This window comes from Oncorhynchus clarkii, chromosome 3 (genome assembly GCF_045791955.1).
Source record: "Oncorhynchus clarkii lewisi isolate Uvic-CL-2024 chromosome 3, UVic_Ocla_1.0, whole genome shotgun sequence".
Classification (NCBI taxonomy): Eukaryota; Metazoa; Chordata; class Actinopteri; order Salmoniformes; family Salmonidae; genus Oncorhynchus; species Oncorhynchus clarkii.
Window position 1 is genome coordinate 7,403,832 of NC_092149.1, and position 24,818 is coordinate 7,428,649.

The 24,818-nt window shown below is 46.3% G+C and overlaps 1 protein-coding gene across 7 annotated transcripts in view; it reads left to right on the forward strand.

Annotated features, from left to right (window-relative positions):
• Positions 1 to 24,818, forward strand: part of LOC139387209 (histone deacetylase 9-B-like) — a 62,756-nt gene that overhangs the window by 31,818 nt on the left and 6,120 nt on the right. For 4 of the 7 annotated variants that reach the window (XM_071133287.1, XM_071133304.1, XM_071133323.1 and 1 more), the window contains 7 exons: positions 696 to 828; positions 1,427 to 1,548; positions 15,952 to 16,083; positions 17,276 to 17,391; positions 19,351 to 19,476; positions 22,032 to 22,218; positions 22,535 to 22,752. In XM_071133287.1, the coding sequence (XP_070989388.1) occupies positions 696 to 828; positions 1,427 to 1,548; positions 15,952 to 16,083; positions 17,276 to 17,391; positions 19,351 to 19,476; positions 22,032 to 22,218; positions 22,535 to 22,752 (1,034 nt within the window). The remainder of the gene's footprint in view (positions 1 to 695; positions 829 to 1,426; positions 1,549 to 15,951; positions 16,084 to 17,275; positions 17,392 to 19,350; positions 19,477 to 22,031; positions 22,219 to 22,534; positions 22,753 to 24,818) is intronic. The other 3 variants (XM_071133339.1, XM_071133295.1, XM_071133314.1) reach the window with 1 other exon arrangement.

A 24,818-nucleotide genomic window follows, 5' to 3' on the forward strand; every position in this document is an offset into this window, starting at 1 on the left:
ATGACTAATGAAACACTAGCCAAGGCTGTAGTGACTAGTGATGACTAATGAAACACTAGCCAAGGCTGTAGTGACTAGTGATGACTAATGAAACACTAGCCAAGGCTGTAGCTTGGGCTTTATTGTTGCATGTTCTTCCCCCACTAGAGGGAGATGTTCCTACATTACATGTGGATCCACTCAGAAATATCAATTATATGAGAAATAAAATACATGATATTTGGTGTGCTAGTTATGGATATAGTCAAAAACGATACAATGTGAAATATTTCAGAGCAATACAATGTGTGGATGTGATGAAAACATACTATAGAATAGCTAAACCCAGTCTCTAACATTTCAATGCAACAATATGTGTGGATGTGATGAAATCTACTGTAGGAATACAGTGCTGTATCGATATACCTTTGGTAAACAGTCCCTGCGTCCCCAATGGCACCCTATACCCTATATAGTGTGCTATTTTTTTAATATTTTTCATTTGACCTAAGTAGTGCACTACAAAGTGAATAGTGTGCCATAGGGGACACAGTATCTAAGTCTGTACCCCCTGAGCCCCAGGGTGACCCCAATCCCGGTCCCTCTCTGAGTCTGTACCCCCTGAGCCCCAGGGTGACCCCAATCCCGGTCTCTCTCTGAGTCTGTACCCCCTGAGCCCCAGGGTGACCCCAATCCCTGTCTCTCTCTGGCTGCTGGTCTCACAGGTGCTGTGGCCAGTAATGAGGTGAAGCAGAAACTCCAAGAGTTTCTGTTGAGTAAATCAAACAAGGACCTGTCTACTGCCGGAGCCACACACATGCTCATCCACCACCCCAAGCTCTGGTACACGTAAGTACACACTGTTGTGATTCTGTCTAGTAACTTCTTCTTCTACCCACTGTTGTGATTCTGTCTAGTAACGTCTTCCACTACCCACTGTTGTGATTCTGTCTAGTAACTTCTTCCACTACCCACTGTTGTGATTCTGTCTAGTAACTTCTTCCACTACCCACTGTTGTGATTCTGTCTAGTAACGTCTTCCACTACCCACTGTTGTGATTCTGTCTAGTATCTTCTTCCACTACCCACTGTTGTGATTCTGTCTAGTATCTTCTTCCACTACCCACTGTTGTGATTCTGTCTAGTAACTTCTTCCACTACCCACTGTTGTGATTCTGTCTAGTAACTTCTTCCACTACCCACTGTTGTGATTCTGTCTAGTAACTTCTTCCACTACCCACTGTTGTGATTCTGTCTAGTAACTTCTTCCACTACTAGACAGTCTAAAGCAAGCACACCATTTTTCTTCAGGAAAATGAACTTTTCTAGTTACTATTTATCATTCAAAATGATGTATATATATTTATATATATATCACTATTTGCACCTGGCAAGAAGAAATAAACCAAGATTTGTGACGTGTTGGCGCTGTGTGTTCTGTGTCCAGGTCCTCCCACCACACGTCTCTGGACCAGAGTTCTTCTCCCCTGGGAGGCATGTCTCCTGTCTGCCACTACACACTCCCCTCCCCTCAGGACGGACAGGACGACTTCCCACTGAGGAAAACAGGTACGGCCACACACACACGCACCCACGCACACACATAATAGTATGAACTGCTTGACGGTCATAGATGATAATAGTATGAACTGCTTGGCAGTCATAGATGATAATAGTATGAACTGCTTGGCGGTCATAGATGATAATAGTATGAACTGCTTGGCGGTCATAGATGATAATAGTATGAACTGCTTGGCGGTCATAGATGATAATAGTATGAACTACTTGGCGGTCATAGATGATAATAGTATGAGCTGCTTGGTGGTCATAGATGATAATAGTATGAACTGCTTGGCGGTCATAGATGATAATAGTATGAACAGCTTGGCGGTCATAGATGATAATATTATGAACTGCTTGGTGGTCATAGATGATAATAGTATGAACTGCTTGGCGGTCATAGGTGATAATAGTATGAACTGCTTGACGGTCATAGATGATAATAGTATGAACTGCTTGGCGGTCATAGATGCTAATAGCATGAACTGCTTGGCGGTCATAGATGATAATAGTATGAACTGCTTGGCGGTCATAGATGATAATAGTATGAACAGCTTGGCGGGCATAGATGATAATAGTATGAACTGCTTGCTGATCCTAGATGATAATAGCATTAACTGCTTGGTGGTCATAGATGATAATAGTATGAACTGCTTGGCGGTCATAGATGATAATAGTATGAACTGCTTGGCGGTCATAGATGATAATAGTATGAACAGCTTGGCGGTCATAGATGATAATAGTATGAACAGCTTGGCGGTCATTGATGATAATAGTATGAACTGCTTGCTGATCCTAGATGATAATAGCATGAACTGCTTGGCGGTCATAGATGATAATAGTATGAACTGCTTGGCGGTCATAGGTGATAATAGTATGAACTGCTTGACGGTCATAGATGATAATAGTATGAACAGCTTGGCGGTCATAGATGATAATAGTATGAACTGCTTGGCGGTCATAGGTGATAATAGTATGAACTGCTTGGCGGTCATAGATGATAATAGTATGAACTGCTTGGCGGTCATAGATGATAATAGTATGAACTGCTTGGCGGTCATAGGTGATAATAGTATGAACTGCTTTGCGGTCATAGGTGAATAGTATGAACTTCTTGCTGATCCTAGATGATAATAGCATGAACTGCTTGGCGGTCATGGATGATAATAGCATGAACTGCTTGGCAGTCACAGGTGATAATATTATGAACTGCTTGGTGGTCATAGATGATAATAGTATGAACTGCTTGGCGGTCATAGGTGATAATAGTATGAACTGCTTGGCGGTCATAGGTGATAATAGTATGAACTGCTTGGCGGTCATAGATGATAATAGCATGAACTGCTTGGCGGTCATAGGTGATAACAGCATGAACTGCTTGGCGGTTATAGATGATAATAGTATGAACTGCTTGGCGGTCATAGGTGATAATAGTATGAACTGCTTGGCGGTCATAGGTGATAATAATATGAACTTTCTGTTCAATAAAGGAAAGGTAAACATGAAAAAAGTTGGAACTGAACTCGTAAACGGCGACCATGTTCGGTATAACCACACGTTCACGCACAACAGCATACACTCAACCACATACACCAGCATACACTCAACAACACACACCAGCATACACTCAACCACACACACCAGCATACACTCAACCACACACACCAGCATACACTCAACCACACACACCAGCATACACTCAACCACACACACCAGCATACACTCAACCACACACTCCAGCATACACTCAACCACACACACCAGCATACACTCAACCACACACACCAGCATCAATTGACAAAACTCAACCACAATCAAACTATTTCTAACACTTCATTCCAAATGAACATTGGGACATTCCAAAGTCCTTTATATCCTTCTATTCTCATTAGTGTTAACATTAAGATACGTGCGGATAAATCCTTCAACAGACATACTGTCCTCAACCAGTAGTGTGTGTCTGTCTGCAGGGTGCTTCAATGACCTTCCATCAATGAGTTATTAATACAATGAATGTGCTGTGACCTCTGTCATCCCAGGGTTACCTCTGTGTATCCACACAGCATTTCCTGACCATACTGATGACCTGCTAATGACATCAGTTAGGCCTATTATGACCTTTGAACCTCCACCCCGCCCCCAAGGCCCCTCTCACCCCTCGTACCCCTTCAGGGGACCCCTTACTCAAATAATGGGGAGGGGTTACGAGGTAAGCCAGAGCAGTAATATCTATCAGAATCCTTCCCTCCTGTTTGACCTCTCCTAACACAGAGCCAGACGTGTGCAACCCCGACAGAACACGAACACACACTGTCGACAATATCATACAAAACCAATGCAATCCTTTTGTTGTTGTATTGTAAGTTGATGATGCTATATATTGTGTCTTATTTTCCTCACAAAGACATAGGCCACAATACTGTTCCCTAAGAACAATCTCTGGTTATTTATTGTGTTATTAGCGATAATACACCGACAAAAGGCAAGGCCTCACTGTTAGGGCTTCTCAGTTGAACAGTTAATGGACGACTTAAATCACCTTTCATTTCTTCAGAGTTATGAGCTCCACTAACTCTTTTGAAAACACACAACTTGTCAGAAAAAGGCAGCTCAGGTTTGTCGGTTTAAAGCTGAGGATCTCTCTAGGGAACGCTGTATAAATAAGAATTATACCTCCCTCTTGGTTTCGCTGCGCCACAAGCTAAAACGGTTCATAATTTTGCTGTGAGGTCACGGAAATGACATTACATTCTTTCCCTTTTGTGTCTCGTCAAATTACGACGGTAAACAATAATACCTGTTTAATGACTTTACCGCATGAGCTGGCATATTGTGTATAAACACACTTTAGGGATCAGGCTAGGGGAATTATAGTGTCAGTTTTTGTAGTACTTTGTAATATACATTTAAGCTAATTTGTAGTCATTGTGGAGACTTTGTGGTTAAAATAACAATTGGGGAAGCACATGAAAGACAATTGTGTTTATTGTGTCTCTCTTTGAAAAAACAATCCCGCACCAGGAAATACCCCCTCTCTCTCTGTCTGGTAACATACCTGTAAACCTAGGAGGTTAGGAGTGGCCTGCAAGTCCAAATAACCAGTTGCCAAAGTAAAATAATGTGCCTCTACCAAATAAAAGGTTTCCCAGAAATGATTTAGAATTTATCTTGCGAGACAGACAGAGTCTTACCATCAATGCTTTTAGCCTATGTTTACCTTTGACGCAAGCTGCAAAGAAACAGCACCATTTTTAACACTAACAAAACTCTGCTTGCCTTATTCTTTGCAGGACAAAATCCTATATAATCCCTATGATCTTCCTTTTGGATTATCTTGAAATAATCTCTGTTTCTCTGAGTAATTCTTATGCATTGATAAAAGCCCCTTAATAAAAAAAAATCCTTTGGATTCTAGAATCTATATGTGGTCATTTTCTGTGCGAGCCCCACCCCCCCATTTCCTGTCCGTCTTCATTAAAGTCCTCTGAGAGATTGGCATGCAAACACACAAAGGTAGTGTTGTTCCTGGACACGTTGTCCGTCATCGATAGCTGACACTCTGACAGGCAGGTGTCACTGCGTTAAGAAGACTGTTGCCGGGCAGAATGAAGTAAGACACCACTGTTTGTTTAAGCAAAAACAGCCTTCTGAAAACAAAGTGGAGAAGACTTTACAGGTCTGGGTTGAGTCGCAAATGGCACCCTATTCCCTATATAGTGTACTACTTTTGACCAGGCCCCAGAGGGTTCTGGTCAAAAGTAGTGCACTATATATGCACTATATAGGGAATAGGGTGCCATTTGGGACACAGTCTGGGGGTTTGACTTCCTGGTTTTATAGCTTGGCTGGCCGTAGGGTCTAACACCTTCTTTTTTTTGGGGGGGGGGGGGGGGGGGGGGGGTGCAGTTGTTGTGGTGAAACTGTACCATTTTAGCACTTTTATGATTTGCTTTGAAACTAGCCACTTAGCCAATTCTCCTATGCCATACCTGCCCTGCTGCCTGATGTCTCTGCTGGATAAGTCAAGAGCTACTGTACTGGTTAAATTAACAATAGTAACTTTTTTAGTTCTATCGTTTTTTTGTTTCTACAGCCACATGCCCTTGAAAGCCACAGAACCTTTGCCTTGGTTTGGACAATTTGAAAAGGATCAAACACGCATCATTTGACAGGCTATGAAATATGAATTGTTGTTGTTGATGCATTTACATTGCAGTGGGAGATGGGGAGCCCAGGTGCCCTTGTGTTGTTCCATCTACTGATTTACATTGCAGTGGGAGATGGGGAGCCCAGGTGCCCTTGTGTTGTTCCATCTACTGTACCGCTACTATCCTGAACTTTCAGAAACTGTTTGGTGACTTTACTAGCGTGCAGAAAATAGATTTTATTTTAGACAGAAGAAGTGGACTGGCTGCTAGACATGGTGGATGTTTCAGTCTGTAGCTCCCCACTGGTGACAGACATCAGTTCAACGTCTATTCCACGTTGGTTCAACGTAATTTCATTGAATGTTGATTCAGCCAGTGTGTGTCCAGTGGGTCCTCGTCTCCTCTTCATGGTGTTCCATCTACAGACTTATTAAGGCCAGTGTGTGTCCAGTGGGTCCTCGTCTCCTCTTCATGGTGTTCCATCTACAGACTTATTAAGGCCAGTGTGTGTTCAGTGGGTCCTCGTCTCCTCTTCATGGTGTTCCATCTACAGACTTATTAAGGCCAGTGTGTGTCCAGTGGGTCCTCGTCTCTTCTTCATGGTGTTCCATCTACAGACTTATTAAGGCCAGTGTGTGTTCAGCGGGTCCTCGTCTCTTCTTCATGGTGTTCCATCTACAGACTTATTAAGGCCAGTGTGTGTCCAGTGGGTCCTCGTCTCTTCTTCATGGTGTTCCATCTACAGACTTATTAAGGCCAGTGTGTGTTCAGCGGGTCCTCGTCTCTTCTTCATGGTGTTCCATCTACAGACTTATTAAGGCCAGTGTGTGTCCAGTGGGTCCTCGTCTCCTCTTCATGGTGTTCCATCTACAGACTTATTAAGGCCAGTGTGTGTTCAGTGGGTCCTCGTCTCTTCTTCATGGTGTTCCATCTACAGACTTATTAAGGCCAGTGTGTGTCCAGTGGGTCCTCGTCTCTTCTTCATGGTGTTCCATCTACAGACTTATTAAGGCCAGTGTGTGTTCAGTGGGCTCTCGTCTCTTCTTCATGGTGTTCCATCTACAGACTTATTAAGGCCAGTGTGTGTCCAGTGGGTCCTCGTCTCTTCTTCATGGTGTTCCATCTACAGACTTATTAAGGCCAGTGTGTGTTCAGTGGGTCCTCGTCTCTTCTTCATGGTGTTCCATCTACAGACTTATTAAGGCCAGTGTGTGTCCAGTGGGCTCTCGTCTCTTCTTCATGGTGTTCCATCTACAGACTTATTAAGGCCAGTGTGTGTTCAGTGGGTCCTCGTCTCTTCTTCATGGTGTTCCATCTACAGACTTATTAAGGCCAGTGTGTGTTCAGTGGGTCCTCGTCTCTTCTTCATGGTGTTCCATCTACAGACTTATTAAGGCCAGTGTGTGTCCAGTGGGTCCTCGTCTCTTCTTCATGGTGTTCCATCTACAGACTTATTAAGGCCAGTGTGTGTCCAGTGGGTCCTCGTCTCCTCTTCATGGTGTTCCATCTACAGACTTATTAAGGCCAGTGTGTGTCCAGTGGGTCCTCGTCTCCTCTTCATGGTGTTCCATCTACAGACTTATTAAGGCCAGTGTGTGTCCAGTGGGTCCTCGTCTCTTCTTCATGGTGTTCCATCTACAGACTTATTAAGGCCAGTGTGTGTCCAGTGGGTCCTCGTCTCCTCTTCATGGTGTTCCATCTACAGACTTATTAAGGCCAGTGTGTGTTCAGTGGGTCCTCGTCTCCTCTTCATGGTGTTCCATCTACAGACTTATTAAGGCCAGTGTGTGTTCAGTGGGTCCTCGTCTCTTCTTCATGGTGTTCCATCTACAGACTTATTAAGGCCAGTGTGTGTTCAGTGGGTCCTCGTCTCTTCTTCATGGTGTTCCATCTACAGACTTATTAAGGCCAGTGTGTGTCCAGTGGGTCCTCGTCTCTTCTTCATGGTGTTCCATCTACAGACTTATTAAGGCCAGTGTGTGTTCAGTGGGTCCTCGTCTCTTCTTCATGGTGTTCCATCTATAGACTTATTAAGGCCAGTGTGTGTTCAGTGGGTCCTCGTCTCCTCTTCATGGTGTTCCATCTACAGACTTATTAAGGCCAGTGTGTGTTCAGTAGGTCCTCGTCTCTTCTTCATGGTGTTCCATCTACAGACTTATTAAGGCCAGTGTGTGTTCAGTGGGTCCTCGTCTCCTCTTCATGGTGTTCCATCTACAGACTTATTAAGGCCAGTGTGTGTCCAGTGGGTCCTCGTCTCTTCTTCATGGTGTTCCATCTACAGACTTATTAAGGCCAGTGTGTGTCCAGTGGGTCCTCGTCTCTTCTTCATGGTGTTCCATCTACAGACTTATTAAGGCCAGTGTGTCCAGTGGGTCCTCGTCTCTTCTTCATGGTGTTCCATCTACAGACTTAATAAGGCCAGTTTGTGTCCAGTGGGTCCTCGTCTCTTCTTCATGGTGTTCCATCTACAGACTTATTAAGGCCAGTGTGTGTCCAGTGGGTCCTCGTCTCTTCTTCATGGTGTTCCATCTACAGACTTATTAAGGCCAGTTTGTGTCCAGTGGGTCCTCGTCTCTTCTTCATGGTGTTCCATCTACAGACTTATTAAGGCCAGTTTGTGTCCAGTGGGTCCTCGTCTCTTCTTCATGGTGTTCCATCTACAGACTTATTAAGGCCAGTGTGTGTTCAGTGGGTCCTCGTCTCCTCTTCATGGTGTTCCATCTACAGACTTATTAAGGCCAGTGTGTGTCCAGTGGGTCCTCGTCTCTTCTTCATGGTGTTCCATCTACAGACTTATTAAGGCCAGTGTGTGTCCAGTGGGTCCTCGTCTCCTCTTCATGGTGTTCCATCTACAGACTTATTAAGGCCAGTTTGTGTCCAGTGGGTCCTCGTCTCTTCTTCATGGTGTTCCATCTACAGACTTATTAAGGCCAGTGTGTGTCCAGTGGGTCCTCGTCTCCTCTTCATGGTGTTCCATCTACAGACTTATTAAGGCCAGTGTGTGTCCAGTGGGTCCTCGTCTCCTCTTCATGGTGTTCCATCTACAGACTTATTAAGGCCAGTGTGTGTTCAGTGGGTCCTCGTCTCCTCTTCATGGTGTTCCATCTACAGACTTATTAAGGCCAGTGTGTGTCCAGTGGGTCCTCGTCTCTTCTTCATGGTGTTCCATCTACAGACTTATTAAGGCCAGTGTGTGTCCAGTGGGTCCTCGTCTCCTCTTCATGGTGTTCCATCTACAGACTTATTAAGGCCAGTGTGTGTCCAGCGGGTCCTCGTCTCTTCTTCATGGTGTTCCATCTACAGACTTATTAAGGTGAAGGCTGTTTAAGAACTAAGCCCATAAGCATTACAAATGCTTCCTCTCCTCTGGAATCAGTCCATGTTAGGCTTCTCTAATCAGAAAAGGCCTAGCGGAGTCATCGTGCTTTGATCACAAGACCGTCCCTTGAATACACCCCCCCCCCCCGCCCCCCCAAAAAAGCTTTTTATTCCACAAAGCAATACAATTCCACGTGATAAACTTGTTTACTTGGCCGTACATCCTCTTTATGCAATGTCCAAGAATAGACGGGTCTCAGATCATGTGATGCCCCGGGCCGTGGTAAGAACAGCCTGACTTAGAGGAAAGGAGAGGTGCAACACCATCTCCACTCTTGACCCACTTACCAAACGTGTGTAGCAGGTGCAGTGGAAGGAGGGTTTCACATTGCTTTCTGAAACCAGGGGATATTTTAAGGCCTGGATGCCTGGAGGCAAAGTAACCCGCTCCTTGTACCTCCCCATGGTGAGACAATGATCCGTGCTCATTCCAATAGTAATAGAATCGGGTGAAACGATGTACATTTGTCTGGACTGGATGAGTTCATGGAAGGGTTCATGGATTTTGAAGCCGGTGGCTTTTGATAAGTATCGTAGAATGACTTATGAACAGGGAAAGAATCTGGTCGATCTGTATAGCTTACACAGCTGAGCCGAGCTGTATAGCTTACCAAGGTGAGCCGAGCTGTATAGCTTACCAAGGTGAGCCAGCTGTATAGCTTACCAAGGTGAGCCAGCTGTATAGCTTACCAAGGTGAGCCGAGCTGTATAGCTTACACAGCTGAGCCGAGCTGTATAGCTTACCAAGGTGAGCCGAGCTGTATAGCTTACCAAGGTGAGCCAGCTGTATAGCTTACCAAGGTGAGCCAGCTGTATAGCTTACCAAGGTGAGCCAGCTGTATAGCTTACACAGCTGAGCCAGCTGTATATCTTACCAAGGTGAGCCAGCTGTATAGCTTACCAAGGTGAGCCAGCTGTATAGCTTACCAAGGTGAGCCAGCTGTATAGCTTACCAAGGTGAGCCGAGCTGTATAGCTTACCAAGGTGAGCCAGCTGTATAGCTTACACAGCTGAGCCGAGCTGTATAGCTTACCAAGGTGAGCCGAGCTGTATAGCTTACCAAGGTGAGCCGAGCTGTATATCTTACCAAGGTGAGCCAGCTGTATATCTTACCAAGGTGAGCCAGCTGTATAGCTTACCAAGGTGAGCCAGCTGTATAGCTTACCAAGGTGAGCCAGCTGTATAGCTTACCAAGGTGAGCCGAGCTGTATAGCTTACCAAGGTGAGCCGAGCTGTATAGCTTACCAAGGTGAGCCAGCTGTATATCTGAGCCAGTACAGAACAGTTCAAGTATGTATGAAAAGGGTATAACAGTAAGGCCTTGTAGCCAACAGAACACAGTGTCCCAGCATATAGTCTTTCTGTAAGGCTCGGTCCCAAATGGCACCCTATTCCCTACATAGAGCACTACGGGCCCTCTGGGCCTGGTCAAAAGCAGTGCACTATATTGGAAATAGAGTGCCATTTGGGACACAGCCTAAGAGTCCCCCTAGCCAGCCACCTGGCCTTGTCTTGGTCCGGCAGCCTAACGGAGAAGGCATCACACTGACAGCAGAGTTAACATTGAGATGTAGTGGAGACAGGCATCACACTGACGGCATAGTTAACATTGAGATGTAGTGGAGACAGGCATCACACTGACAGCAGAGTTAACATTGAGATGTAGTGGAGACAGGCATCACACTGACAGCATAGTTAACATTGAGATGGAGTGGAGACAGGCAGAGTTAACATTGAGATGTAGTGGAGACAGGCATCACACTGACAGCAGAGTTAACATTGAAATGTAGTGGAGACAGGCATCACACATTCAGCCTCCACCAACCTCCAACCCAGGACTTTCTACTGTAATAACCTGGTTGTTGTATGGGCATGTTAAACCCATCGTGGCTCATTCATATTGCCACCTGTTTTAGTTGAGTGATGTGTTCTTGGCACTTTGCCAGTTAACCAATGAAGTGGCACAGGTGTTTGTATCAACATGAGAGCTGTGTTAGTTAGAGATGTCTGCTGCCAGCTTCCCTTCCTGTTGCGTCGTAGGCAGGTAACGCTACCGCTGGTTTTTCCACAGAGACTAATTACATGCGTCCTAAATGGTACCTTTTGCCTTAAAAACAGTAGTGCACTATATAGGGAATAGGGTGCTATTTGGAACACAAACACGGTGACAAAGTCTGTCCGTTTCCCACTTCGCCGCTGTCTGGCGTTCCCGTGGCGACGGAGCGCTTGGTGGCAGCGAACGGAGCAGTGCTAAAAATAGAAAGCAATCAGGGCAGCGGGGCATGAAGAGGATTCATGAAGACTCCCTGCAGCGCTTTCTCTCCCTCTGTCTCGCTCTCTCTCTCGCTCTTTCTCTCTTTCAGTACCCCTCACTCACAGGACGGATGGCTGATAGACAGGGAAAGAGAGGGGCTGGTGCTGCTGTATTTGACAGGACTCTCAAAATAGAAGCATCTGGCCCTGTCAACCCCCCCCTAACCCCCCCCCCCCCCCCCCCCCCCCCCCCCGCTCGTGTTCTCGTCTCCCCTCGTCTCCCTTGTGCAACATCACGTCGTATGGTCGCATCACAAAAACAACCCTTCTCAATAATTGATCTCAAGGAAAGGATAAATAATTGAAACAACATGGTGTTTAGTTATTGTATAATACTGAGATGGCCGTTTATGTAACTTTGTGCTCCATCCTCCTCCTACAGCACTAGTAGGTTGACCTCTGTGTTGATCTGGATCCTCCTCCTACAGCACTAGTAGGTTGACCTCTGTGTTGACCTGGATCCTCCTCCTACAGCACTAGTAGGTTGACCTCTGTGTTGATCTGGATCCTCCTCCTACAGCACTAGTAGGTTGACCTCTGTGTTGACCTGGATCCTCCTCCTACAGCACTAGTAGGTTGATCTCTGTGTTGACCTGGATCGTCCTCCTACAGCACTAGTAGGTTGATCTCTGTGTTGATCTGGATCCTCCTCCTACAGCACTAGTAGGTTGACCTCTGTGTTGACCTGGATCCTCCTCCTACAGCACTAGTAGGTTGACCTCTGTGTTGACCTCTGTGTTGACCTGGATCGTCCTCCTACAGCACTAGTAGGTTGACCTCTGTGTTGATCTGGATCCTCCTCCTACAGCACTAGTAGGTTGACCTCTGTGTTGACCTGGATCCTCCTCCTACAGCACTAGTAGGTTGACCTCTGTGTTGACCTGGATCGTCCTCCTACAGCACTAGTAGGTTGACCTCTGTGTTGATCTGGATCCTCCTCCTACAGCACTAGTAGGTTGACCTCTGTGTTGACCTCTGTGTTGACCTGGATCGTCCTCCTACAGCACTAGTAGGTTGACCTCTGTGTTGATCTGGATCCTCCTCCTACAGCACTAGTAGGTTGACCTCTGTGTTGATCTGGATCCTCCTCCTACAGCACTAGTAGGTTGACCTCTGTGTTGATCTGTATCCTCCTCCTACAGCACTAGTAGGTTGACCTCTGTGTTGACCTGGATCCTCCTCCTACAGCACTAGTAGGTTGACCTCTGTGTTGACCTGGATCCTCCTCCTACAGCACTAGTAGGTTGACCTCTGTGTTGACCTGGATCCTCCTCCTACAGCACTAGTAGGTTGACCTCTGTGTTGACCTGGATCCTCCTCCTACAGCACTAGTAGGTTGACCTCTGTGTTGACCTGGATCCTCCTCCTACAGCACTAGTAGGTTGACCTCTGTGTTGACCTGGATCCTCCTCCTACAGCACTAGTAGGTTGACCTCTGTGTTGACCTGGATCCTCCTCCTACAGCACTAGTAGGTTGACCTCTGTGTTGACCTGGATCCTCCTCCTACAGCACTAGTAGGTTGATCTCTGTGTTGATCTGTATCCTCCTCCTACAGCACTAGTAGGTTGATCTCTGTGTTGATCTGGATCCTCCTCCTACAGCACTAGTAGGTTGACCTCTGTGTTGACCTGGATCCTCCTCCTACAGCACTAGTAGGTTGACCTCTGTGTTGACCTCTGTGTTGACCTGGATCGTCCTCCTACAGCACTAGTAGGTTGACCTCTGTGTTTATCTGGATCCTTCTCCTACAGCACTAGTAGGTTGACCTCTGTGTTGATCTGGATCCTCCTCCTACAGCACTAGTAGGTTGACCTCTGTGTTGATCTGTATCCTCCTCCTACAGCACTAGTAGGTTGACCTCTGTGTTGACCTGGATCCTCCTCCGACAGCACTAGTAGGTTGACCTCTGTGTTGACCTGGATCCTCCTCCTACAGCACTAGTAGGTTGACCTCTGTGTTGACCTGGATCCTCCTCCTACAGCACTAGTAGGTTGACCTCTGTGTTGATCTGGATCCTCCTCCTACAGCACTAGTAGGTTGACCTCTGTGTTGATCTGGATCCTACAGCACTAGTAGGTTGACCTCTGTGTTGACCTGGATCCTCCTCCTACAGCACTAGTAGGTTGACCTCTGTGTTGATCTGGATCCTCCTAGTACAGCACTAGTAGGTTGACCTCTGTGTTGACCTGGATCCTCCTCCAACAGCACTAGTAGGTTGACCTCTGTGTTGACCTGGATCCTCCTCCTACAGCACTAGTAGGTTGACCTCTGTGTTGATCTGGATGTCAGTAGTGTTAAAGTGTGAATGGAGGGGATTCCAGGGCTGTAGAGAGAGAGAGAGGGGGGGGGGGGGGGCATAGGGAGACATTATTAGCGCCCATAGGGCTCTGGTCAAAAGTAGTGCACTAAATAGGCAATAGGGTGTCATTTGGGGTGAGTTGAGCTAGGCTGACATGGCCTACTGACTGACTCCTCCTCAGGGCATGACAGGATCATCCTCATCATCACCGCCACGCCTCAAAAACACTCAGACACAACAACAACCTTTCGTTATATCAACACACTCAGTGGCAGTCTGTACTGTGTGATGCTAGATAGATATTTGACTGAAATATTAAAGGTTTTTTCCCAATAGATTTCTGTATATACCAATGATGTTGCTTTTGCTGTTGGTGATTCTCTGATCCACCTCTACGCAGACGACACCATTCTGTATACATCTGGCCCTTCAACTGCTCTTAAACACTAGTAAAACCAAATGCATGCTTTTCAACCGTTCGCTGCCCATACCCTCCCGCCCGACTAGCATCACTACTCTGTACGGTTCTGACTTAGAATATGTGGACAACTACAAATACCTAGGTGTCTGGTTAGACTGTAAACTCTCCTTCCAGACTCACATTAAGAATCTCCAATCCAAAATTAAATCTAGAATCGGCTTCCTATTTTGCAACAAAGCCTCCTTCACTCATGCCGCCAAACATACCCTTGTAAAACTGACTATCCTACCGATCCTTGACTTTGGCGATGTCTTTTCCAAAATAGCCTCCAACACTCTACTCAGCAAATTGGATGTAGTCTATCACAGTGCCATCCGTTTTATCACCAAAGCCCCATATACTACCCACCACTGCGACCTGTATGATCTTGTTGGATGGCCCTCACCACATATCCGTCGCCAAACCCACTGGCTCCAGGTCATCTATAAGTGTTTGCTAGGTAAAGCCCCTCCTTATCTCAGCTCACTGGTCACCATAGCAACACCCACCCGCAGCACGCGCTCCAGCAGGTATATCTCACTGGTCATCCACAAAGCCAACACTTTAGCCGCCTTTCCTTCCAGTTCTCTGCTGCCAATGACTGGAGAAAATTGCAAAAATCTCTGAAGCTGGAGTCTTATATCTCCCTCTCTAACTTTAAGCATCAGCTGTCAGAGCAGCTTACCAATCACTGTACCTGTACACAGCCAATCTGTAAATAGCACCCCGACTACCTCATCCCCATATTATTACTTAACCTCTTGCTCTTATGCACCCCAGTATCTCTACTTGCACATCATCATCTGCATATCTATCACTCCAGTATTAATGCTAAATTGTAATTATTTTCGCCTCTAGAGCCTATGTATTGCCTACCTCCCTACTCTTCTACATTTCCAAACACTGTACATACATTTTTTTTTATATTTTTCTTTTCTTTTGTGTTATTGGCTGTATGTTTGTTTATGTGTAACTCTGTGGGGGGGGATATCTCTGGTTTGCATTAGGAATGTGGAGATGGTGTGAGGAACGCATCTGAAACATCTGCCATGCGTTTGTTTTAGTTTAACTGCTGCTACTGTATCAGGCTGTGGTCACCAGGGCAGCAGGTAGCGACCACTTCACTTAGAGAGACCCTGTGTGTTGCTCAACCTAATTTAGACCAGATGAGGTGGAAATGGGCCCAATCTTGACTCATTGCATCTCCTCAAACAGCTCAGAATCTCCTCTCCTCTCTGAAATGGTGTCATTTGGTTGAAGAGAAACCACCAGAACTGTGTCTATATTTCTGCTTACAGGTTTAAATGTATTACAACTTTGACAGGACCACTGTTCTGACCTTGCTGAGTTGTTCCTCATTTTTAGGATTGTGTTTAAAGATATGGAGGTATGTGTCATTCTGTCCTGGTCGGGTCTACAATATATCAAAACCATCTTTGGAATCCTGTCAGGCGTGAGCTACAGTCCCTCCCACTGGTAAACATTTCTTTGAGGGAACTCAAGCTGATTGGTGGATGTCTTCTGTTAGTGACAGTGGCCACCAACATCAACCACTACAGGCATATAAATAGATCTAGTACATGGAGTATGAACTATGCTGAACCATAGTCTCTCTCTCCCCCTCCAGCCTCGTCTTACGAAACCACTCTCTCTCTCTCTCTCTCTCTCTCTCTCTCTCTCTCCCTCCCCTTCTCTCTCTCCCTCTCTCCCCCTCTCCCTCTCTCTCTCTCTCTCTCTCTCTCTCTCTGTTCTCCTCTAGCCTGAGTCTTACTAAACCATCCCCTCTCTCCCTCCTCTCTCTGTCCTCCTCCAGCCTCAGAGCCCAACCTGAAGGTGAAGTCTAGACTGAAGCAGAAGGTAGCAGAGAGGAGGAGTAGTCCACTGCTGAAGAGGAAAGACAGCAACGTCATGACCCCCTACAAGAAGAGGGCCCTAGAAATGATGGGTATGATTGTTGACACATATTGTAGCAGTTCTGCTGTGGAATAACTCTGTATTGACAGAGAGAGCTGTGATGGTGCAGCCAAAGGACGCATTATGGTGTTAGGAGCTTGTTTCCCTGTCACTCCTTTATGTCTATTTATGTCCTCTCTATAGCCAATAACATTATCTCTGTCCCATTCACAAACTCTACAGCCACTAATATTATCTCTGTCCTCTCTATAGCCAATAACAATCTATATCTCTGTCCCCTTCACAAACTCTACAGCCACTAACATTATCTCTGTCCTCTCTATAGCCAATAACATTATCTCTGTCCCCTTCACAAACTCTACAGCCACTAACATTATCTCTGTCCTCTCTATAGCCAATAACAATCTATATCTCTGTCCCCTTAACAAACTCTACAGCCACTAACATTATCTCTGTCCTCTCTATAGCCAATAACATTATCTCTGTCCCCTTCACAAACTCTACAGCCACTAACATTATCTCTGTCCTCTCTATAGCCAATAACAATCTATATCTCTGTCCCCTTCACAAACTCTACAGCCAATAACATTATCTCTGTCCTCTCTATAGCCAATAACAATCTATATCTCTGTCCCCTTCACAGACTCTACAGCCACTAACATTATCTCTGTCCTCTCTATAGCCAATAACAATCTATATCTCTGTCCCCTTCACAGACGCTACAGTCATTAACATTATCTCTGTCCTCTTCACAGACTCTACAGCCACTAACATTATCTCTGTCCCCTTCACAGACTCTACAGTCACTAACATTATCTCTGTCCTCTTCACAGACGCTACAGTCACTAACATTATCTCTGTCCTCTCCACAGACTCTACAGCCACTAACATTATCTCTGTCCTCTCCACAGACTCTACAGCCACTAACATTATCTCTGTCCTCTTCACAGACTCTACAGTCACTAACATTATCTCTGTCCTCTTCACAGACTCTACAGTCACTAACATTATCTCTGTCCTTTTCACAGACTCTACAGTCACTAACATTATCTCTGTCCTCTTCACAGACTCTACAGCCACTAACATTATCTCTGTCCCCTTCACAGACGCTACAGTCACTAACATTAACTCTGTCCTCTTCACAGACTCTACAGCCACTAACATTATCTCTGTCCTCTTCACAGACTCTACAGCCCCTAACATTATCTCTGTCCTTTTCACAGACTCTACAGTCACTAACAGTGCCCCAGGCTCAGGACCCAGCTCTCCCATCGGAGCCTCCAGCGCCCTGGGGGCCGAGAACGGGCCCTCCTCTCTCCCCACCACCACAAAAACCGAGGTACGAACCCAGACCATCAATCAATCCATTTTATTTTATAAAGCCTTTTTTACATCAGCAGTTGTCACAAAGTGCTTCACAGTGACCCGGCTTAAACCCCAAGGAGCAACCAAAGCAAAAGCTAAAGAACAGTAGCCAGACCGCTCGTATTTATCCTCTACACACTACGGTGACTTTTAATTGATTCAAGTGGATTCAAGATAAATAATCTGAATCATGAAAATCTAACTTCTTAAGTCATGTCTCACACGGGGTGTCTGTCTGCCTGCCTGCCTGTGTATGTGTGTGTCTGTGTGTGTGTCTGTGTGTGTGTGTGTGCAGCTATGAAAACAGTCAGTTGTCCCTGCCGTCTGTCTCTAAGCAGTCTGTTACAGTCCAGTAGAAATGACTCCCCACACTGAGGGTAAAGAGACACAGCTCTCCCATAATGTCGACATACGTAATACACACCTGCTTTACTTATTTCTTTCTACTTACTATTTATTTTCCTTTTTCTTCTTATGTCTTATTTTTCATAAAGGGTGAAATGCAAAGCGTTTGCATATTCATGGCATGAACTCTTATGGTGAGGCAATATTGGCAGCAACATTTTTGTTGCAATTCAATCTCTATAAATTCTCAGGGCAGAAAGCATCTTGGATCCCTGTGTGTTTCCCTATGGTTTTGTGGTTAAAAATGCCTCATCCAGTATCTCGATTCACAATTTTCATACCTCTTGATTTTTTCCCTTGCTCAACACGTTTCGTGCAAGCTATTTATTTAGCTACTCTACGCTACAATAGAATCCACATATTCAACAACAACAAAAATATTCCAAAAGCAGTCTAAAAGAATCCAAGCTAAGCGTTCTGTTGGCGTGTCATAGTATATCTGTCACTGAGCTGTCTGACCACAGCCCTGTGAGTTGTTCCCTTCCTTCTGAGGCCTTCCCCAATAGATTCATGACTCAGTAACTAGCCGGGGGCAGGGGCTCTCCTAGGACCCCAGCCTCACAAAACACTGCGTTCTAGCGGGTGGCAGATATGATACATCTCTGAACCATCTTTAACAGAGCAGCTGTGTTTTCTTTAAGCAGCGATGTTTACTCTTTCAGGGACCTCAGTGACATTGAGAGGGGAGTAACAGGCCTGCCATTGGGGTGGAGGGGGGTAGGAGGGGGGAACCGTGGAGCTTAATTGATATCCCAGGCGCTGGTAGCCAAAGACACCCACCCACATGCTAACAACATAAACACACAGGATTGCTATTGTATCAGCCCAAAGCTAAGACTCGTTCTCTCATGAAACGTACTGTGGCGGGACTGTTAGTGGGGGCTAACTGGCGGGGGCTAATCGAAGGCCTCATGCCTGTTGCAAAAGCAAGTCGTGTTTGTGCACCGTTACATTAGGTATCCTTTTTCAGAGGGAACGGGTCCCTGGGGTGGAATACAGGCCGGATATCCCTGTTCAGGTCACTGAATACTAGAGGGGGTTGGAAGGATAAACACGGCCCTTCCAGAACCACATGCTGCTAGGCTGCTCTGCTGGCCCTGCTGGGTACAGGAAGCATGCCCCAGCTACACTGATGTTCTCTGGTAGAGAGAGTAGCCTGAGGAGGGTGAGGCCTGGGGCTGGAGGATGGGAAGACCAGGGACGGGGTACAGAGATCTTTTGAAGAGAAGGGTAGATTTCTGGTGGATGGGGGCGGGGGGGTGATGCTAAACGATACCTGATCATGTTGTCTTCACAATATCCTACAATTTGATGACACACTTTTAAGTGGCACTCATTTTGATCATCCGTCAGTAATAGCGCATATCTTTCTGCTATACTGCAGGGAGCCGGAACGTCGTCCGTCTTAGTGCATTAATGTTTATTACAGTGCTCTTGTTGCTCTTTTAAATGTTCCATAGTCCGATTTTCTAAATCTCTCTATCTATCTCTCTCTATCTCTCCCTCGCTCTCTTTCCTGTCATTTCAGCGCTGGCCATCACAGCCTAGGTTATTTCGTCCAGAGGGCTCCATGTCCAACCTTCTGAGCTTATACACGTCTCCCTCCTTACCCAACATCACCCTGGGCCTCTCCGCCACCTCCTCCCAGATCAGCGTGAGTACCACCAGCCACCATTACCTGATCCTGGTCAGCCAGCACAACCAGCCACCATGACTCATCCTGGTTAGCTAGTACAACCAGCCATCATGCCCTGATCCTGGTTAGCCAGGACAACCAGCCACCATGATTCATCCTGGTTAGCTAGTACAACCAGCCACCATGCCCTGATCCTGGTTAGCCAGTACAACCAGCCACCATGACTCATCCTGGTTAGCCAGTACAACCAGCCACCATGCCCTGATCCTGGTTAGCCAGGACAACCAGACACCATGCCCTGATCCTGGTTAACCAGGACAACCAACCACCATGACTCATCCTGGTTAGCTAGTACAACCAGCCACCATGCCCTGATCCTGGTTAGCCAGTACAACCAGCCACCATGACTCATCCTGGTTAGCCAGTACAACCAGCCACCATGACCTGATGATCCTGGTTAGCCAGTACAACCAGCCACCATGACTCATCCTGGTTAGCCAGTACAACCAGCCACCATGACCTGATCCTGGTTAGCCAGTACAACCAGCCACCATGACTCATCCTGGTTAGCTAGTACAACCAGCCACCATGACTCATCCTGGTTAGCCAGTACAACCAGCCACCATGACTCATCCTGGTTAGCCAGTACAACCAGCCACCATGCCCTGATCCTGGTTAGCCAGCACAACCAGACACCATGCCCTGATCCTGGCTAGCTAGTACAACCAGCCACCATGACCTCATCCCGGTTAGCTAGTACAACCAGCCACCATGACCTCATCCCGGTTAGCTAGTACAACCAGCCACCATGACTCATCCTGGTTAGCTAGTACAACCAGCCACCATGACTTGATCCTGGTTAGCCAGTACAACCAGCCACCATGACTCATCCTGGTTAGCCAGTACAACCAGCCACCATGACCTGATCCTGGTTAGCCAGTACAACCAGCCACCATGACTCATCCTGGTTAGCTAGTACAACCAGCCACCATGACTCATCCTGGTTAGCCAGTACAACCAGCCACCATGACTCATCCTGGTTAGCCAGTACAACCAGCCACCATGCCCTGATCCTGGTTAGCCAGCACAACCAGACACCATGCCCTGATCCTGGCTAGCTAGTACAACCAGCCACCATGACCTCATCCCGGTTAGCTAGTACAACCAGCCACCATGACTCATCCTGGTTAGCTAGTACAACCAGCCACCATGACCTGATCCTGGTTAGCCAGTACAACCAGCCACCATGACTCATCCTGGTTAGCCAGTACAACCAGCCACCATGCCCTGATCCTGGCTAGCTAGTACAACCAGCCACCATGACCTCATCCCGGTTAGCTAGTACAACCAGCCACCATGACTCATCCTGGTTAGCTAGTACAACCAGCCACCATGACCTGATCCTGGTTAGCCAGTACAACCAGCCACCATGACTCATCCTGGTTAGCCAGTACAACCAGCCACCATGACCGGATCCTGGTTAGCTAGTACAACCAGCCACCCTTGACCTGATCCTGGCTAGCTAGTACAACCAGCCACCCTTGATCTGATCCTGGTTAGCTAGTACAACCAGCCACCATGACCTGATCCTGGTTAGCTAGTACAACCAGCCACCATGACCTGATCCTGGCTAGCTAGTACAACCAGCCACCCTTGACCTGATCCTGGTTAGCCAGTACAACCAGCCACCATGACTCATCCTGGTTAGCTAGTACAACCAGCCACCATGACCTGATCCTGGCTAGCTAGTACAACCAGCCACCCTTGACCTGATCCTGGTTAGCTAGCTGGCTAGCTTTTACACCTTCTCACAAACACAGGCCATTGGAGAGAGGATTTCTAATTTGTTACGTAGATAGCTATCAACTAGTCTTTCATTTGTAGAACAACATTCTGTAACGCTTTTAATTGAACCACGTTTGTAATACATAGCCAGGTGGTTCAAAAAAGGTTTTAGCCAACAATAGACTCTTAGATAACAAAGTCAGGTTTTCACTAAAAACAAAGGGAAGTGTAGTTTGAGAGATGTTCTCTGCCTTGTCTGGCTGTTGAAAGACTTCAGCATCAGTGGCTGTCAGGATTATACATACGGCAGCAGGGCAACGACCTTTAACCCCAGATTATTTTATTCCACTTAAATGTTAGATGTTGTTAAGAGTCTGTTGTCAGGCCTCCTCTTATCTCTCTCTATATGACCTCATTAATCACAGCTTTTTAAAACGTCCCAGCGGCCCCTTGCCCGGTCAAGTACAGCTAGCTCCAGTCCAGATAAGGGCCAAATGATACATCACTTTTAGCTCCCTGACACATTCCTTACATTGAGACCTGTCTGGTACATCAGCTGGATAGAAAGAGTGTAACCATTTGAAGAGGTGATTGTCAAAAACAAAATTATATCAAGTGTTTCTGGCAAATAATGCAGAAAAAAACTGACTGCACAAAATGACAACCCTTCTCAGTTTTTTTGGAATGAAAACTTAATAGAATATATAGAAGCACCATTATATTGTGAGAACTTTAGTCCTCAGCTGTATTTCTAAGCTCCTGCTCTGTGTGTCTCTGTGTTCTCTCAGGCTGCCATCGGGCTGAAGGAGAAGACTGGGGAGGTCAGGCATGGTCTACCAGGGCAGCTCCTGGGGCCTGTGCCCATGCCCACGGTGACCTCCATGGAGACCAAGGTGTCCCCCAGCCATCAGGCCCTGCTCCAACACCTCCTTCAGAAGGAGCAGATAAGACGGCAGAAGATCCTCTCCTCCTCTGGTGAGTCCTTATCCTTACACTGAGACAGACTTAAACCGAGATGTAGGGCCCGTTTCCCAGACATTGATTAAGCTTAGTCCTGGACTAAAAAGCATACTCAATGGAAAATCACAGTGGAACTTTTCAGTCCAAGACTACAATCTGACCAGGTTACTGGGCAATAGAATTACACCACTTTGAATGGGAGAGATATTGAATTATTAAATATTGCTTATAATTAGTTGAAGAAGTGGTCATGAAGATCATGAATTAAATGAGTTGGAATTAGTGTAGATTTAGAACGTTGAATCTTAGTGCCGCCGTCTTGCCCCTCCAGGTCAAGGCTCCATGCCCACCCACCCCCACTCCCCTCTGGCCATGAAGGACAGGCCCTCCTCCAACAGCAGACCCAAGCTACCCAAGCACCGGCCCCTGAACCGGACCCAGTCAGCCCCTCTGCCCCAGAGCACCCTGGCTCAGCTGGTCATCCAGCAGCAACACCAGCACTTCCTGGAGAAGCAGAAACAATACCAGCAGCAGATCCACATCAATAAGGTAAGAAACAGTACCAGCAGCAGAGTAGGAGTGTGTATCTAGGATCAGGTCCCCCTGTCCATTCATTTTGATATAGAAAACTAAACTGATCCACATCAATAAGGTAAGAAACAGTACCAGCAGCAGAGTAGGAGTGTGTATCTAGGATCAGGTCCCCCTGTCCATTCATTTTGATGTAGAAAACTAAACTGATCCACATCAATAAGGTAAGAAACAGTACCAGCAGCAGAGTAGGAGTGTGTATCTAGGATCAGGTCCCCCTGTCCATTCATTTTGATGTAGAAAACTAAACTGATCCACATCAATCAGCTAACTGACCTTTACTGTACTTTTGCTGTACACTAACATCCCCGGAGAGTAACTGGACCCCATATCGCCTGTAAATAATACATGCAACCTATACATTAAAATCACCAAGTGTGTGCCCAGTGGGGATTTTAATTTCAGCAGTTTATACACACAAATTCTGAGGCTATATTTAGTCTTATCAAACTTTCTGTGGTAGCTGCTTTGTGTTTACAGAGCCCTTCCACCCGGCTCAGCCTCCCTGTGCTATTTCTGCTAAGTAAACATGTTGAGCCTGACTTCAAATAGGGGAAGAAATGCTTCCCATAGCACTAATTCTGTTATCATAGCTTAAGGCATCAGTGGCATTCGCATGCAAACCCTGTGAAATTCAATTCAGCCAAATTCAAATGGCCCCAGAATACACGGTTTTGTTCCTCTGTGGCAATATTTGTGTTTCTGTGAGCAGGCTGTGGTGACCGTGCCATCGGCAGAGTGCAATTATTCAGCCACGGGAAGTGAGTGGTTGAGGTGGCGGACATACAGAGACACAGCCAGAGAGACACAGTGAAAGGCAGCATTGTGTTGCTCTCACACTGATCTGTCCCAATGCACAAGCCCTCAAACAGCCATGGGAATCTGAGAGCAACAAGACGCGCAATCTCACTTAAAACTAACAAGGAAGGGCCTCAAAAGTCCCCTAACTACACAGTTTAAGTCTCCCCAGTCAAACTTCCCAATGATGCCATAAGCTGTTTAAAACACTTCCTTAGTTCTGATTCTAGTCCCTCTTAATCAATATACAAAAAAAATAATGCAGTGACTCAAAATAGGTTGTGCTATGCACAAGCATTCCTTGAGCTTGAAGGTGCATTTGATTGACCGGAGGAAGGGGCATTGGATGTTTATCTAAACAAATAACCCTAGCTACCCTATCACCCCTGATGTGAGCACTCAGGTCAATAACAGTAGATACTTTAGACCAAAGCACCTCTCTCACTAAGAGGAGGTTATAAAGGTCTACTAATCAGAGATGAGCTCTGTGTTTATTTAGAAGGATCTTAGCCATTGGCCCAATTCATTTACAGCAGTAGCAGTAACAGTAGTAGTAGTAGCAGTAGAGGTAGCAGCAGCAGGGGTAGAAGTAGCAGTAGCAATAGGAGTTGTACTGTAATAGCAAAGGGTAGCAGTAGCAGTAGTGGTAACAGTAGCTGTAGCAGTAGCAGCAGCAGTTGTAGCGGTAGTGGTAGCGGTAACAGTAGCAGCAGCAATAGTAGCGGTAGTGGTAACAGTAGCAGCAACAATAGTAGCGGTAGTAGTGGTAGCAGTAGCAACAGCAGTAGTAGCATTAGCGGTAGTGGTAACAGTAGCAGTAGTAGCGGTAGTGGTAGTGGTAGCAGTAGCAACAGCAGACCCGTGGCACTCACATCCGTAGCCATGAAGTGCTTTGAAAGGCTGGTAACATCATTATCCCAGAAACCCTAGACCTACCCTAATTTGCATACTGCCCCAAAAGATCCACAGATGATGCAATCTCTATTGCACTTCACACTGCCCTTTCCCACCTGGACAAAAGGAAAACCTATGTGAGAATGCTATTCATTGACTCCAGCTCAGCGTTCAACACCATAGTATCCTCAAAGCTCATCACTAAGCTAAGGATCCTGGGACTAAACACCACCCTCTGCAACTGGGTCCTGGACTTCCTGACGGGCCGCCCCCAGGTGGTGAGGGTAGGTAGCAACACATCTGCCACACTGATCCTCAACACTGGAGCTCCC